Here is a 17,755-nt window from a genome sequence, read left to right on the forward strand (position 1 = left end):
CCATCCAAGGCAGCCCAGCAGGGATGTGACCAGCAGCTCTGGAGGTGCTGGAGGTGTGCTGCAGCCTCCCACACCTCATCCTGCACTCACAGATTCTAAATGGGAGAAGATTTTAAAGTCAATGAGGCAGTTTATTCCTTATTTCAGTGTTCCTTACAGCAGGTATCCCTGCAAATTGCAGCAAACAGACACAGACTGCAGGGATTCTGCTTGTCTGCCCTGGGAGGGGCCGTGGAAACAACACAGAGGAAACTGTAATTTTCCAGCTCTAGGGAAAAAAGGGGAGAATTTAGATTTCTAATACTCCCACTCACCTCCCTTCCAATGTTAACTTTGAAGAAAATTGCCCAGGTTTACAGAGCCTATGGCAAAACCAGCCAGAGCAAGGTTCTGTGAGTGGGACTACACCCCCAAATTCAGCAAACATTGCTGCTCCAGGGGCCTGCCAAGCTCAGCTGAAGGTCCTGGGCACTGTCTGAGGGGCCAGCTCAGCTCAGCAGGAGCTGGGGAACTTTCACACAGAGCAATGGATCCTCTGTGTCCAGCCTCCGGGACTCATTCTGCATTAGGAGTAATTTTTCCTGGGGGTTTGTCTGTGTTATCTGGGAGATAATAACTTAGGTTGTAGCAGTCATGACAGCCAAAGTATCAAAAACTAAAGTGTTGGAAAAATGGTTGGGATGAAGCAGCCACAGCTTCTCTGGGCACCCTGTGCCAGGGCTTCACCTCTCTCACAGGGAAGAATTCCTTCCTAATATCCAATCTGACACTCCTATCTATCAGTTTGAAGCCATTCCCAGCAGTCCTGTCTCTCCAGGCCCTTCTGAGCTGTCTCTCTCCATCTTTCTTGTGCTGTCTCTCTCCATCTTTCTTACAGGCTCCCTACAAGTACTGGAAGGCCACAACTGGGTCACTCCAAACCTTCTCTTCCCCAGACTGAACAATCCCAAGTCTCTCAGCCTTTCCTGGTAGGAGAGGTTCTCATTATATCCCCTTTATCCCATGCTACTTTGTGACTTATCCCTTGACATTAATTATCAATTATTTATCATTATCTCTTTGCAGTAACAGCCATTCTTTTGTTGCTGGATGTCCCAAAACTGGAATTTCCTCTGGACCCTTAGTGTCAGTGTTACACAGGCATTAATTGCTGCTCTGTGTCACACATAAAGAATGTTTTATCTTTATTTATTCTTCCTTCAGAAACTACAACAAGAGGTCCAAGATGGAAGCAAAGCAGAAACTTACCTTCTTTTGATGGTAAGCATTGCTCCCAAGAGGATAATAACAAACATCAGGAGACCAGCTATAACTCCAGCCATTTTCACCGTGCTGTCCACTTGCTTTTCAGGTTCCACTGCGTTGGAATTCTGGGTGGAAGCTCCTTAAAACATGGAGGGAGAGGAAGGACAAGATAAAAAAAAAAAAGGCATTTCTAGGCAAACTGTGCAATGATCCACTTTAAATATTCATTTGAAAGCCTAACAACATATTTGCAATCAAATTGCAATAGACAATTGTCCATCTAACCAAATCTGCCTTTAATGAGGGCTAATGACAGATAATTCAGAGCAGTAATAGGGTGTAAAATCCCAGTGTAGTGCAAATGGCACTAATATTTTACTAAGTTATACTGTAATGGGGCATTTACTCTTCTGAAGCACTCAGCATGTACCCAGAAACAGGAGAACAACAGTTCTAATTTTAATCTCAAATAGTTTAAATGGACTTGAAATCCTTACTCCTTGAAATAGTGAACACAGTAACATGTAATTATAATATTTCTTCTGGCAGAAACTTTTTTCCCTCCAAAATCAGCTCACATTTGTTTTTCTCAGTGTATTGGAGGCCTGGCTTTTTTAAACATCCCATTACAGATACACATGTAACAAGCATTAATCCAACATATAGAGCAGCACCCTCCACACAGAATCATGGAATGATTTGAGTAGGAAGGGACCTTAAAGCCCTTCTCATTCCAACCTCCTGCCATGGGCAGGGACGCCTTCCACTAGACCAGGATAAACCTTGGAGCTCCATGCAGCCTGGCTCTGGACACTTCCAGGGATCCAGGGGCAGCCACAGCTTCTCTGGACAGCCAATTCCTGTTCCTCAGCACCCTTTATACCACATACCAGGCATGAGTTCTTCAGCCCAAACCAGAGAGCATAATTTCTATTTGAAATTTTAGGGGGTTTTGGTTTGTTGGTTTGTTTTTTTTTAATGAGTGAAATCTACACACCTGAAAATAAACCATATTTAGGTGCATTATTTGCACAGCATTTCTGCTCTAACTGAGCACCTTGGAGACAGCTGCCCTCTACCCTATTGCTGAGACCTCATTAGTCCTCATTACAGACCTTGGCTATGCTGACTTCACTGCTTGCTGCACAGAATATTTCCAGATATAGCTTAAACCACTGAGCTCGATTTAGAAAGCCCCACAAGATTTGACTCGTGGCTACTCTAAAGACTAAATAAGCCTATCTTCATTATATTCCTGTTACACTTAACTACTTCTAAAAATATCACCACTGCAGCTCACCAAGTTAAATGAATTCATGTTACACGAGATCCACTCTTATCTTGGGCGTCACCTTTGCTGCTGCAGTCAGCCAGGTCTTCCCATGCAGCTTAAACATAGCAAAGGGAATCAAAGGTGAACACAGGGGGCTGACATCAGAAGATCATCATGTTTTGCTCTTTTAGCAGCTCTGTGCTGCTGATCTTCAGGAAATCTGAATCACTTCTGTTCAAAGTGACTTGCTGGGGGAGATAAATCCAGTCAAGCCCATGTGTTGGTGAGACAGCAGTGTTACTGTCACTGGGGCGGCGTTTTGCCTCTTTGCCACACGTTAAACTGCGCATGCTTTAAGAGATGATGCAGTGATAAAAGCATGATTTAACTTCTCCTACAGCTAAACTGTTAATCTGGTTTACTCAGAGCAAAACACAAAAATTACCAAGCAAAAAGGGCTGGCTCTTGGAATCACACGTATCATTTTCAGCTTTTGCCCCTGACAACTCTGCTATTCTGCTGCATTCACCAATTTGCCCATTCAGTTAAGAGTTCACTGATAACTTCTGTGCTCACAGGTCTGAAATGCATTAATGGGACTCCTGAGAATGAAAATAAAATAAGGGATCAGTTGCATATTTCCATCTTCATTTGACAAGCTCTCCCACAATCCTGCAGTAAATGTGTGCAAGAGGTGAGCTCTACACCATCAGACAGGCAATCCCCACACTGTCACACAACAAAGGCAATGAGAAAGGTACAATTTCTGCCTGAAAATGGCTAAAAATCTATTCATTGAAGTGAAAGTCAGAAGTACTCCAAATTATCCTTCAGCTGAGCTGCAGTTACTCTTATGACCCTAAATAATAGGTGTTGGAGAATGGTTTTCTACTATAAACAGCACAGTCAGACGCCCCTCATTTTTGTACCATCTGAATACCCCCATGAAGTGTGAGCTGTGTTAGAAGAAATAAGACTGTGCTGTCAACTCCATCTTCTGATCTCCCAGATTGGTTTGATTTTGCCAGGCTGCTGCTCGTTACTCCAGGCAATGTGTGGTCAGAGTGGTTTTATCTGATATTTCCCACCCCACTGCAGGCTCCTGCAGTTCCAGGAGGAGAAGAAAGGCTCATTATCCATCCTGACACCTCCACATAGTGGTGACTGATCCACTCCAGTCTTCTGGGCACCTCTATCTCTCTTGGCAAAGGCCAGCAATTCCTTTAGGCTACCAGCCCAACCATTTGTAAGTTGTCTCAGCTAAAAGTGCCTAGGAATGGAGAATGTGACAGTGTCAGCAAATTCCTGGCTCTGGGACTCTCCAAGCCTTGCAGTGAAACAGGACTGCAAAAGTCCATTGTTTTCCTGCTGTTCTGGCAGATTTTCCATGCAGATTTCTAAATCTTCTCTGGCTGCTCTGGTTTCTCACCTGCCCCAGCACCAGCTGTAGGTGAGAACATTCCTGTCCTTGCAGGAGGAGCTCTGAGAGCTGTTTATCTCAGGACATGACTTCTGCTGCTCCTGACAGAAACACTGTTTTGGAATTCACTTTTGCTTCTCTCCTGTGATGGTGTCCACAGGGGTTCTTGGATGAGGGAAGAGACTCCATGTTTCAGAAGGCTGATTTATTATTTTATTATATATATTATATTAAAACTATACTAAAAGAATAGAAGAAAAGGTTTCATCAGAAGGCTAGCCAAGCTAAGAATAGAAAAGAATGATCACAAAGGTTTGTGGCTCGGACAGAGAGCCCGAGCCAGCTGACTGTGATTGGCCATTAATTACAAACAACCACATGAGACCAATCACAGATGCACCTGTTGCATTCCACAGCAGCAGAAAATCAATGTTTACATTTTGTTCCTGAGGCCTCTCATCCTCTCAGGAGGAAAAATCCTGAGGAAAGGATTTTTCATGAAAAGATGTCTGTGACACTCTCCCTTATAGAGATGCAGGATCTGAGATCCTCTGAGCACAGCAGCCCATAAAAACTGCTCAGATGGCCATTTCCTACAAATATCTTTAAACACACTTGCAAATCTCTGCACTACTGTACTTGAGTGGCTACCCTTTTCTTTCTGAAAAACCATGTTTATATATTGCTGGCATTAAAAAGGAATGAAAACAACTATAACTGTATTTTCTAGTGGTTACTTCCACCACATCTCCTGGAATGAATTGTTCCTTGTAACAGGAGCCGGATGCTGGAACAGTAAGGCACAGAGCAGGTCACCACTGTTATTAGTGTGTGATTTCAGTGGCACCCAAAGCCCCCATGGAGGTCAGGACCCCATTACTCTGCACTAACACAAACAAGGACAACATTCTGCCCTAAGCTTGAGTTCTTAATAAGAAAGGCAAATGATAGCAGGCAGTGCCAGGGGAGTGAAGACTGCAGGTCCCCTGATTCCCTGTCTGTGCCTGATCTGCTCCACCAGGCTACTGCTCTCAGAGATGCTCTGTCACAGACATCTTTATTGGAAAATCCTTTCCTTAGGATTTTTCCTCCTGAGAAGCTGAGAGGCTTCAGGAACAAAATGTAAACAATGGTTATCTGCTGCTGTGAATGCAACAGGTGCATCTGTGATTGGTCCATGTTGGATGTTTCTAATTAATGGCCAATCACAGTCAGCTGGCTCAGACAGAGAGCTGAGCCACAAACCTTTGCTATCATTCCTTCTTTTCTATTCTTAGCCAGCCTTCTGATGAAATCCTTTTTTCTATTCTTTTAGTATAGTTGAAATATAATATATATCATAAAATAATAAATCAGCCTTCTGAAACATGGAGTCAGATCCTCATCTCTTCCCTCACCCTCAGACCCCTGTGAACAGGGTCACAATGCTCCCTTCTATGCTGCACAAAATTCTCATCCCAGGAGCCAGAGCAGTGCCCTGACTCTGACTTCCACAGGCACTGACACTCACCCAGCATCCACTGGTCAGTCAGAGCTATTTTAATTCTTTCCCTAGCAACCCAATTGACTTTGTCTCTCTTCAATCCCTTCCAAAATCCCCAGACCCAGCACCTTGCAGTGAGCCAGAAGACACTACAGGCAGCACATTGATGGGAGATGCAGTTCTGGTGATGCTGCAGAGATGCAAAGGGAGCAGGGCAGGGGCACATGGCCAATTTCCCAGAGCTGTCCAGCTCATCAGCCCATGAGAAGTCAGGTTTCTGGATCATCACACACTGATGGTTTAATTAAGGTTTTAATTAAGGTCTAATCTGGCTATGCTGCTGTTGATTTATAGAATCACAGAATATGCTGAGCTGGAAGAGACACACCAGGATCACCCAACCCAGCTCCTGTCCCTGCACAGACACCCCAAAAACCCCACCCTGGGCATCCCTGGGGTGCTGCTCAAACCCTCCTGGAGCTCTGGCAGCCTCAGAGCTGTGCCCATTCCCTGGGCAGCCTGGGCAGAGCCCTCTGGGGCAAAACCAGCAGTGGCATCTAAGGGAAAGATACCATGGCAATCTCTCTCCCAGCAATTTCTGCACAGGTATATTATTTGAAAATAAGCCGCAAATTATAAAGCAACCTCCTCTGTGGAGGTGGCACTCTGAAAAACATCCAGGAAAGAGTGATTACTGAGTGCATGTAACTAAGCAGGGCTGATAATACAAGTTTCTTCCATAAAACCTATTTCACAAACTGCAATTTGAAACATTCTTTACTTCAGGCAGCAATTACAATATTGCATTTAAAAAAAAAATGACACTGCCAGGAAAAGGAATTCAAGAGAGCCATAAACAGGAGGAAAAGTCAGGTATTTATGGGAGGTTTCCAGCTGGTGAGGCACAAATTCCTGCAGTGGAAGGGGCACCACAATCACCAGTAGCCAAGACTCTGGAGGAGAGAGAAGCATCCCAAGGCTTAACAGGAGAAGAAAAAAAATCAAATAAAATTATTCTAAGGACAGCTTGGTCAAATATTCAGTGTCCAGGAAAGGGCAATGCAAGTGTGAAGGAGGGAGGGACAAAATGAGAGAAGCAACACAAGAAATGGGAGGTTCAGCCACCTCCAGGAGACAGGAAAAACCCAGTAAGGGGACAAGTCTGGCAATGATGAGGTTTGGTTTCAAAATTGCAGCACCTAAGAACACAGAAAGAAAGAATTTCTTCAGAAAGAAATCTGCTCTTGGAACAAAAAACAATCAGAAAAATCACTTCAGAGCATTATTTAACCCAGAAAAATTAATGAAAAATATTGGGCTCCCAGTCATTATGTGTTGAAATGATCTGCACAATCAGAGTAATTTCTTTGCAGCACATAATGGCCAGGCAGTGGGCTGAATGTAAAATCTCCTAATAGACCTAGAGGCTTGTATTCAAAAGACAGCTATTCTCAAATCACTTGTAAACACGATTTCCTTTATTTTTTTTTTTTTTTATGGCGCTTTCTATGTGAGTGGCCTACAAATTATTAAAGCAGCTCTGCATGCAGGTATGCTTTCCCTCATGTTTTCAGCTCCTGATAATATCTATGCCTGTAAAACACAGTCTGGAGTGCAAACACAAGGGCAGACAGGTACCTCCAGGAATCATAACACTGAGATAAAGGTGGAAAGGCACTTTTTTATATCCTGATGTGGAAACCAGCCCAGAGTGTCGTCTGACCACACCCTCCAGCACTTTATCAGCACTAAAAACAATCTGTGCATGATGCTGGTGCCTCCATGTACCATGAGCCAACAGAGTGGAACAGCTCATCACATCTAAAAGCCAGATTCCTCTTTGTTTCTTTGTTGTAATTCATTAAAAAATAAATATCATGAAGAGGATCACCACACACAACATCACCACACCAATTTTCCACCTCAAGTTGTTGAAGACTGCAAACAGCACAGGCTTAAGCCTGTAATGAGACACTCTCATTTCTTTAACAAAGCTCAAAAGGAATTGGCAGCAGAATGATGAGAGCCAAAAGCTTTCAACCGTATTCTGAGCAGAGAGAGCAGCAAAACAAAGCAGTCCTGGAGAGAAAGACAGAGCAGAATTTGTATGAGGGATTTTCAGGCTTACAGGTGGAATCTGTAGGAGGATGAGGGTAAACACACAGTGAGACACCAAGATCAGCGTTGCTAAGCTGAAAGAGAATTAAAAAATAGCTCAAAGTGAATAATTGATTCTGGAGATTCCAGGCAAATCCAGCACAAAGGCTATTCTTTCTTCCTACTCTCTTTTTAAAAGAGCAGCCCTTAATTTGTGCTAGAAGCAGATTTATGGTCCCCAAGAATAACAAAGTTTATAACACTTCCCTGAAAGAGGAGCTCAGCTAAAGAGATCTGCTGTGGTGCCAAAAAGTGATGTGATGGTTCAGAGGGTGAGAGCACGTGTCTGTTTTAACTCGTCACTTTTGCAGAACTGTATTTAAAAACTAGCTCAAAAATTACAGAAATGGAAAACAAGGACAATTACCAATATGACAAGTTCAAATTTAGAGATGTGACAATTTTTGTGAAGTCAGACACAGCGAGATCAACCTTTTGACTGATAAGAGACAAAAACTTCTCAGTGCCTGACAATGTTATGGGTATATCAAGAGATTCACCACAATTACTGACTTTTCCCCCAGTCAGCCCCCTCTGAATAGTTACCCTGCGGTCATCATGATTATCACGAAAAATCCACACCCACAGCAGCTGCAGAAGCTGCAAAACCAGTGTGAGCACTGAAATAAAGTCACCTTTGAGCCCAAGGGGATGAAGGTGCCTCAGGTACCAGGGTGACCCACAAAAAGCTGCCCTGAGAGGCTCACCCCGAGCCGAGGGAGCAGCAGGAGAGGAGGAATCTCTGTTCCAGCTAAAGGGATCAGCAGGGCAGTGCCAGCAGTCTGTGCACACACACTCTACGTGTGCTGCATGAACACCAGGACGCTTCCTGTGCTCTGCCAGGCTGAAGCAGCACTTTCAGGCAAGACTGGAATGAAGGTTTCCCTTTTCCTCTACAATAACACTACGAAATAGTCTCACACCTACCTTGTAATTTTATCACATATCCTAATGCAACCACGTAGTTTTTAGTGTCCAGCTCCTGGAAGAAGCTCAGAAGCTTGGTAATATCAACCCTGTTTCTTAATGCTGGCTTGTCAAAAAAACCTATTTAAGGAAACAGGCATCATGTATTTGTAACATTCCTGGGTGTGCCATGCCTTTGGAAGTGCTGCTAAAGGACAATGATGTCAGGAAAATTAATCCACAAACATCAGAGGTTTATGTCCAAAAAGGAGACAGAGGAGTGCTTTTATTTTATCTGAAAAAAGAGAGATGCCATGGGGCATTCCCCTGGGGTCTCTCCAATTTTTGGAGGACTCAGCCTCCTTTTTATCCCAATTTCCCAGCCACATTTCCCTTCTCTCTTTCCCCATTGGCTGAGGTACTTGAGAGGTTCAGACTTCCCAGAATGCCTGATACTGAAGATTTCCCTCTAATGTACAACTCTCCCTTTTAATTTTTAATTCTTATGGAATTTAGGGGTTTTCCCCACTCTTTCTTTCATCTTTCAATATCCCATTTCATTTATCAGCAAACCTACAGTTTGTTTGTAAAGGCAAATCTTTGTTTTTTCCATTCATCAATCAGTGGAACCTTTCCCATTGTTTTGTTTATCTCTCAGTGCTGGTTTTATCTACCAGCAGACCCACAGCCTGTTTGTAAAGGCAAATCTGTCATTCCTCTCACTGACAATAATAACCTATTTAGGAGAATAATTTTAAGTGATCTGCAGTACCTGCCCAGTGGCTGACACACCTTAGAAAGGATCTGTATCAGGAAATGGAGACAAAATCCTGGTCACCCAAATGAGTGGGTGTGAGGGTGGGAAGGTCAGGAACATGAAACCCCACTGTCCTCTAAAACATGAGAGTCCCCTCCTGCCTGCCCCCTCCTCAGCCCCTGTGCAGAGGAGGCTCCAAGGGAATCCAAAGAGCTCTTCCTGCAAATTTCCAAGCAGAGGAGATGAAAAACAAGCCCCTAAATTTCATAAGCAAGGAATCACCCAATGCTTCCTGCATTCAAAATAAGTAAAACAAAACCAAAGGAAACATTTTCTTAATTTGACCTTCACATGTGGCTTTGATGTCCCACTACTGACTTTTCTTTAATTTCCACTCCTTTACCTGGCTACCAATTTATCTGCAAACGAAGGTGAATGTCCACTGGTTCAGCCAGGAGCATCCTTTCTCACTAGGTGGGACCTGAAAGGGACAAGAACCTCCACACTGTTCCAGGTAAATCCTTGCCTGCTTTGGTTCCTGGAGGGCTTGGCTCACACCACTATAATACATTTTATTTTCATTTCTCCAAAGACCTTTCCATCCTGAAGCTACTTGTGTCCTTGCAGTGGATGCTCTGAATTACAAAGGTGATGTTTTCAGTCTCCTGTGGCTAAACTATCCCAGATTTCATCTTAAACACTGTGCCTCATCTCCTCTTACCTCCAGCTGCCTGTTTTAATTGGGGAGCCCAGGATTAGGGTTTGGCAATGCAGCAGAGCTTGGAGTAGATAATGACCCCTGGACATGAGGCTGGAAATACCAAATTCAGTTCACTCCTGGCCTCATCCCACTCTGCACTAACTCAAAGCTGTGCCCTGGGATAAGGAAGCCCCTAGAGGGATTGCAATGCACAAAACTCGTGCTAAAAAATAACTTTTAGAAAGCAGAAATTTGTTCAGGGGGAAAAAAACCCAACCAACCATTTTCAGGCATTCAACTTAAAAAATGTGATAAACTCCTCTGAAATAAATAGCACCAAACAGAATAAACCTGTCAAAGGAATAATATTCCAGTGTATTAGAAGACAAAATGCAGCAACAAACAGATTTGAAGTGGGATTAGATCTGTTTAAAAAATACATTATCTGTCTACAGAACCAGAATGTATTCCAGGAAACAAAAGAAGCCTCTTCAATGGATTTGAGGGAGCAGGAGTTATTAAATCAACAGTTTTCATGTGCAGCAGAACTGTGTGGGAACAGCAGGAACTTTCTCCTTCCTCATTTTCCACTGATTTTTTTGCAGAATTCTCCACCAGCCCAAGATTTCCCTGGTCACATTTCAGACCCAGGTTTTTTATTGAGATTTCAACATTCTCCCAGGATGTTTCCTTCTTCCCATGCTGATGTGCTACCAAAAATCAGAACCTTCATTTCCAATGCATTTGAACTTCCCAGTAATCCCAGCACCTTTCTTGCTCCTGTATCCTCACAGCTGATGTGCAGTTGAAATAATTGTTGGGTGAGGAAGTCATAGAGGCAGGAACAGCCATGCAGCACTGGGAGAGGAGTACTCCTAGAGAAATTAAATCCATCTAAAAACTGAAAAATCAACCCTCCTTTCCCATTTATCTCATGTAATGCTGCCACATCCCGGCCACTCATTCTGTGCACATCAAGCTGAGTAAAAGAACCTAATTCCACAAGCTGATGGGCTCTCCCCTCCATATTTAAATTTTCTGAGTTAATGATGATCCTGGTCCCAGTGTTACATATGCTGGGGCAACTTTATGGCACACAGGCCTCCAAGTTCCTTCTGATGGAAACTGCAAAACCCTTGAGAGGTTCTGAACCTCCCCACTGTGAGTGACTTGGTGCTGCTGAGGATAAATTCTGCAGCATCTCTGGCTCCAGCAGAAGTTTCTATAGAAACTACAGTTTCTATAGTTCCTCTACAGAGAGTTTGCAGAATCAAGTTTTCCTTTTCTTTCCACCATTTCTCCGACAGCAGGACTCAGCTGTCTATGAATATGCACAACAATCAGCCCCAGAAAATGGCTCAGCTCCTTGAATTGGAAATGCAAGCTCAGCTCCATGCACACTCAGGGGACCCATGGGGCTCTTCCATCACACTCAGGAGCTGCTGTGAATATTTGAGAGGTGTTGAGCCCTCAGCTGACCCTCAGCACAGACAGATCTCCACTGAAGCAGTGCCATGAAAGCACTGCCCTCCTTCATGCAGTAGTTGGAGCAATTGTAAAAGTAATTTCTCATGCAAAATAAGCATTAAACAAGAAGTCATGAAGCTGCTCAGACCTCTGGAAGCTTGACCAGTTTTCCTTTTTCTGAACTGATAATCACCTGTGCTCAAGAGGCTGGGCGGGTTTGGCGTGGTCACCTGGTGTCTACCTATCACTGCTAAGAACAAGCAAAATGGTTCCCAGGCAGCATGCACGAGACAAAAAAAAAAAAAAGGGAAAAAAATAAAAATATACCTCATAATGGTTATTATAGTTCCATTCTTTCATTTGCAAGAACTCACATTTTAAGGAAAGGAGAAATGAGTATGGGGAGATAAGGAAACCATTAATGAGCCCTCTGCCTTGGTTTCAATTACACTGTGAAATTAATTTAATGCACTTTAGGAATACAAGAGGTAATCGCTCTCTCTTGGTAAGAGGTTGCAATTTTCTCTAATAAAGTGTCGATATAAATATGTTGCTTTAAGACAGGGAGAACAAGTCAGTTAATTCAGAAAGAATGGGACATATTAAAACAAATGCTGTCAAGGAAACCAAATGGCAAAACCTATAAATAACCCATCTGAATGAAAATTGTATGGCAGAGAGCTGGTAAATTGAAGTTTAATTATAAACATTTTTAAAGACTGTTTTATGTTAATGAGATGCATCCAAGTGCCTAATGCTGTGAAAGATAACATTAGTCCAGTAATTAAAAAAAAAAGAAAGAGAATAGCCCATGTGAGGAGGGAAGTGGCAAGAGATCTGAGACCAACAAATCTGAAAAAAAAGAACAAACGTAGATACAAAAGGTTCATAATGTTTAACATGCTGGCAAAGTGTGGGATGGCTACACAGAGTGGACAAACGCAGGGAGCTTTCTGATGGATCATCCCAGGTCACCCAGCAAGGGCTGGTGGTGATTCCCTGCCTCTGGCCCTCCCCAAGGCAGCACCAGCCTCACGTGGAGGCACTGGATGGGGGGAAATGAGCTCAGGAGATGTGCTGGCCCAGCTGGGAACCCACCGGCTCTGCTTTGGAGGAGCTGCTGCTCTGAAATGATGATGCCACCCCCTCATCTCAGCGTTTAACAACCCAATACAAAAGGATTTGAGAGCTTTTTCTTGCCACCACAAGGATCAAGTTCATCAAAGGAGGGGCAGCACACAGAGAACCATGAAGCGAAAACACCACCAGAGAGCTGGGAAGCAGCTCCTGCACAGAGCTGGGCTGGATTGCAAAGGGCTCATCTGAGCAGCCTGTTTCTGGCTAAAGAGGAGGGGAAAAAACTGGGAAAGCTCCATTTTTATTTTTTTTTAGTGGATTAAACCACTGTTAAAGTCGGTCTGCTTTGGTTTTCCTGGTGCTGGGGCAGTGGGACACAGGGAGCCCTGTCCCTGCAGCCAGCTGGAGCAGAGGCGGTGCAGCAGCCCCGAGCGTCTCTCGAGTGATTAAAGAGCCTCCGCTCTGAGCAGGTGCCTCGCAGCAACACCCAGGATGTGTTACAATCCCCCAGCAACACATGCCTAACACATTTCGCTGCCTAATTACTCCCACACTCACGTTCAGTGCCCCTGTTAATCCAGCGCTTCAAGAGAATTCTTGCCTTGCTTAAACACGCCCGGATCCTAATCTTGCTGTCACTGGTGTAAATCAGAACTCCTTTCACTGCTGCTAATGGAGTGACAAATGTCTAGGAATGGGAAAATTAGGCCTCTATTCCAAAATGAACATTTAGTCTGGCACCAGTAGTATGTATTTATTTACTTGCATCAAATCAATTTTTTTTTCTCCTCTGGTACCAACTCAAGCAGAGTTTTTAATGCTGAGATCGAGCCTGACTCCAAAATAGGGGGTTTTTTCCTGATTTCTATCAAAGACACCACAGTGGTGTCTGGCAGCTCTGATGATTCTGTTCAAGGCAGACTGCAGGTTTGCTCATTCTATCCTCAGAAAAACATCAGTGCAAATGAAGGGGAATACAGAGCAATGCCATCAAGTATAATCAATATAACGAGCAGACAGAAGACAGCACAGACACAGGAGGTTATCTAGAACATTCCAGCTATCAGGACATGGTGTAATCACAGTTTTGTGAGCGTCTCTGCGCATTGCCCTCTCCAGGGGCTGGTCCCTTTATCCATAAGGAATTAATGTATGGTGGGAATGCAGCCTCAGGATGTATGGAAACCTGAAACTGTGGGAAAGCTCACAGAACCACCTTGCTCAGCTGTAGCTGTGGCAGCTCCTGTGACATTACCATCACCCCAGCTCCTGGTGCTGCCTTGCCTGTGAGCTGCACCCAGCCCTGCTCCTTTGGAGAGCTGAACCTGCCTCAAACCAGGCACAGCTGGGGCATCCCAGCTCCGTGCTGGGGGCCAGGCACTGGGAATTACAGCACTGCAATTCAGACCCAGGGAAAAGAGGAAGAGAATTTCCACAGAGATTTCTGCACTGCACATGGAGGAATAAGATACCTACCTATAAATCAAAAGTGATATGAAGCAAAAGTGATATAAATCAAAAGTGATATGAATTGAGACAGCGAGAATAAACACTAGAACTACCATCATTTCTTGTCCTTTTCCATTCAAGTCAATAAAGGAAAAAACCTAAAGAATAAGATCACCAAAAAGCAGTGGCTCTAGACATCCTCGGGCTCTACCCATTTCTTTAATGTCTCTTATTAAATTAATCCTAGCAAGAGATTTTTTTCTAAAAAGAGATGACATTCAGAAGCAACAGAAGGAGGGGGGTCATTGACTGAGTGGCTTAGTGACTTTTCCTGGTGACCTAACAGGGTTAATGAAATTATCTCAGTTTGCAAAAGTCAACTGAAGGTCAAACACTTACAGGACACTTTGCTGAGGTACCCAAATCACAGAGTGCAAACAAAAGGTTGTGTCAGAATGGGATTTTTCAAGCTGTGTAAGTTATTTTGTTTTGAATATTCACAGAGCAAATATCTTTCCTGCTAGCATGACAACATTCTTCCACCAGCTCCAGAAAAATGAACAACTGAAATGGAAGGAACAACTGGTTTCCAAAAATTAATTAATCCAGTATCTCTGATCTCATGAAGAGACTGTGCTATTGGAAAAGCTTGTGGGGATTCATTTCACCCAGTGCTGCTCTTGCTCTTTCTACCACCAGAAAGCCAAAATCAGGTATTTGAAATGGTCACGTTGCTACCAGCTGAGAGAACTGAGAGGGAGGAGACACACAGACTGAGACACACAGAATGTTTGTAACCCAGAGAATGAATTAAATAAAGATTTTACAAGGAGCTTTTAAACAGGAAAGGAACAAGAGGGAACGGGGAGAACCAGAGCCACAGATGAGAAGGAGAAATGGGAGAAATGGCTCCTCCTCCTCAGCTTTCAGTGGTGACACAACTGCTTACAGCCCCACCAGTGTGCACGACAGAGCCTGAGCAGGGAAAACACCTGCACAGGTGGGAGCTCCAGTGGCTCCACAGGGAGACCCAGTGCCTAATGGGGTTTCTTTGAGCCCTCCCAACTCCTCTGCAAGTGCAGATGCAGAAGGGATCAGGAGAAAGGACCCGGAGGTCATTAACTTCTGCCACCAGTCAAAACAGATGGAAAAAAATGGAAAAAATGGGATGGTGCCTCAAAGGATCTCTGGGCTCCTGCCAATTTTGATGAGCTCTCCACAGGCAGCCGTGCAGGTATTTGTCATTTCAGCACAGCAGCAAGAGCACAAGCTGGCAAAGTTTGGGAATGGAGAGGCACCAGCAGCAGCCCAGCATTTCCCCACAGCTCCTTGGCACACTACAACTTATGGTGGGGAAATCTTTTACAGCTACTCTGTGCTGCAAATCAATTGGTGTCTGACATCTTTTCCAGTCACTGCCACGCCAGTGCCTGGCTGGGACAGCCTGGGGATGTCCACACAGGGAGATGGAAAATGCTCTCCAGTGGCTAACAGTGTTTCTTTGAGTCCTCCCAACTCCTCTGCAAGTGCAGATGCAGAAGGGATCAGGAGAAAGGACCCGGAGGTCATTAACTTCTGCCACCAGTCAAAACAGATGGAAAAGAATGGAAAAAATGGGATGGTGCCTCAAAGGATTTCTGGGCTCCTGCCAATTTTGGTGAACTCTCAAAGCCTCCACAGGCTGCCATGCAGGTATTTGACATTTCAGCACAGCAGCAAGAGCACAAGCTGGCAAAGTTTGGGAATGGAGAGGCACCAGCAGCAGCCCAGCATTTCCCCACAGCTCCTTGGCACACTACAACTTGTGGTGGGGAAATCTTTTTCCAGCCACTCTGTGCTACAAATAAGCTGGTGTCTGACATCTTTTATAGAAAAGTAGCCCCTGGGGTGATTTTGAAATCTTTAGAAGAGTTGTTAAAAGCAGCAGTAAACTCTGAGAAGGAGCTCAGGCATTGTCACTGTTGGTCCCTCAGGAGCTGCACCTTGTGAACCAACCTGGGGCTGTTTTGGGTTTGCTCTGTGTGACCTGTCAGCTCGCTCTGTTCTGAGCTCACCACAATGGAAATCAGGAATGTTTGCTCAATTATACCATGAAAATGGCATGATGTAAGAATTGTGCCCCGCTGTGTACAAGGTTAGGCTTACACGAGATCTCCTCTTATCTACTTTGTACAGTTGTGGAGAGAACAAATTGAATGGGAAGTTAATGTCACTTTTTCAGTGATGTTCTGCCAACAGCAAGAACAGTCCTCAGGACAGAAAAGCTGTCAACAGAATGAGGGGAAGGAGGAACCACAGAGAATTATACCCTGCATTAAAAAAATAACAGAGGCCACAAATATAGTGGAGTGGTCCTAGAAATTGTTGTTCTGCCTTGGCAATCTTTCTTTTTAAAAAAAATAAAATAAAAGAGGAAATAAAGAGGCTGGTTCTTGGCTAGGAACTGTAATCAAGTTGTGCCACCACTGTAGTTTTTACATTTCTGGTATTGTGGTTTGCAGGAAAGAGAGAGACCCACATACCTTTTGTTGCCAGCCGGACACAGTTGATTTTTGTTTCCTGAAAAATAAAAAAACACAAGAAAAATATATAGGAAAACATCACAGCGTGTAATTTGCCCATCTACAGTAAACACACATTCCTTTAAAAAGCTACTAAAAATACATATATATCTTTTCTTGCACTTCATCTTTGAAAATACCATCAACAGTTGCATAAAACACTCCACACTACTGGACTTGCTTGCAGTTGGTTCTCTGAAGTGTTGAAAATTTGGGAGTGACAGCACGTTTCTCCACGCTCCACGTGTGAGAGTGATGGGTCCCACACAAGTGCCTGATGAGCTAATAGAATTTCCCAGTTAAATGACCTGCTCTGTAATAGACTGACAAGTCTTGGGTCAAAAGTGCACGCTACTGTACATCTCATTTTCATGCACCATTACTGCAAATTTTGCAAATTGGGTATTTATTTAAACACATGGCAAACAGACACCGAAGAAGTCATTTGAATATTTCAGCTCTCTGATGGATGTGGAGCAGACCAACATTCTGTGCTGCTGCCTCTGCCAAACGAGCTGTTCTAACAACCCTCACCACTGCAGCTCCTCATTGCAGAGCTGGGACAAAACCCAATGCTTTGTGTTCAATCCACCCTGGAGCCTGCAGAGCTGCAGAAAAGGGATTTGGATCCAAATGTTGGGTTTGGCTTCACAAACAGCTCAGACTCTGCGGCTTTCTCAGGCCACCTCTGCTGCAAGCACAACCTCTGTGGAGCCCCCAGCTCCTCATTGCTCAGCCCTTCCTGGCAGGGGCTGCTGCTGTCCAGCCTGTGATTGCCATCCAAATGGGAATGTGCTGCCTGCTAAAGAGCTGCCTCTGTCAGGCACTAATCTGCTGCAAGGCTTGCAGAGCACTTTATGCCTCTACACGTCTCAGGTGTAATGAATCCAGCATAAATTACTGTGCTGACAATGCTCCATTAATATGGATGCTGTCTGTGCCCTGGAAACAACAGCCCAGCAAAGCAAGCACTGCTGAGCACCTCCTTCCATCCTCAAACAACTGGACAAACCTGGTGCAAATCTGAATTTGCTCTTGGAGAAAATTGCTCCATCTGTGACAAATCCTCCTTGGCTGGAGCAGACACACACTGTGCCTTTCTCCTTGTGCTTTTGTTGCACATAGGAAGGGATTGCAGGATCCATGCTGGGAAATGCTGGGAATCACAGGAGCAATTCCCTCTGATCCCTTCCTGTGATGCCACACAATCTGGATATAAGGCACACTGTGTGCAGCTTAAGAACAATGAGATACCCAGAA

At 44.2% G+C, this 17,755-nt stretch overlaps 1 protein-coding gene across 6 annotated transcripts in view; it reads right to left on the reverse strand.

The window, feature by feature from the left end:
• PTPRT (protein tyrosine phosphatase receptor type T) overlaps nucleotides 1–17,755 on the reverse strand; it is a 477,440-nt gene that overhangs the window by 72,835 nt on the left and 386,850 nt on the right. For 5 of the 6 annotated variants that reach the window (XM_054274915.1, XM_054274912.1, XM_054274914.1 and 2 more), the window contains exons 13-14: nucleotides 16,457–16,493; nucleotides 1,249–1,384 (exon numbers count right to left, since the gene is read on the reverse strand). In XM_054274915.1, the coding sequence (XP_054130890.1) occupies nucleotides 1,249–1,384; nucleotides 16,457–16,493 (173 nt within the window). Of the gene's footprint in view, nucleotides 1–1,248; nucleotides 1,385–11,601; nucleotides 11,659–16,456; nucleotides 16,494–17,755 lie in introns of all 6 variants that reach the window. The other variant, XM_054274916.1, reaches the window with a different exon arrangement.

Source organism: Melozone crissalis, unplaced genomic scaffold, assembly GCF_028551555.1.
Source record: "Melozone crissalis strain CALT ecotype California unplaced genomic scaffold, PUWL_Pcris_2 ptg000017l_1, whole genome shotgun sequence".
Lineage (NCBI taxonomy): Eukaryota > Metazoa > Chordata > Aves > Passeriformes > Passerellidae > Melozone > Melozone crissalis.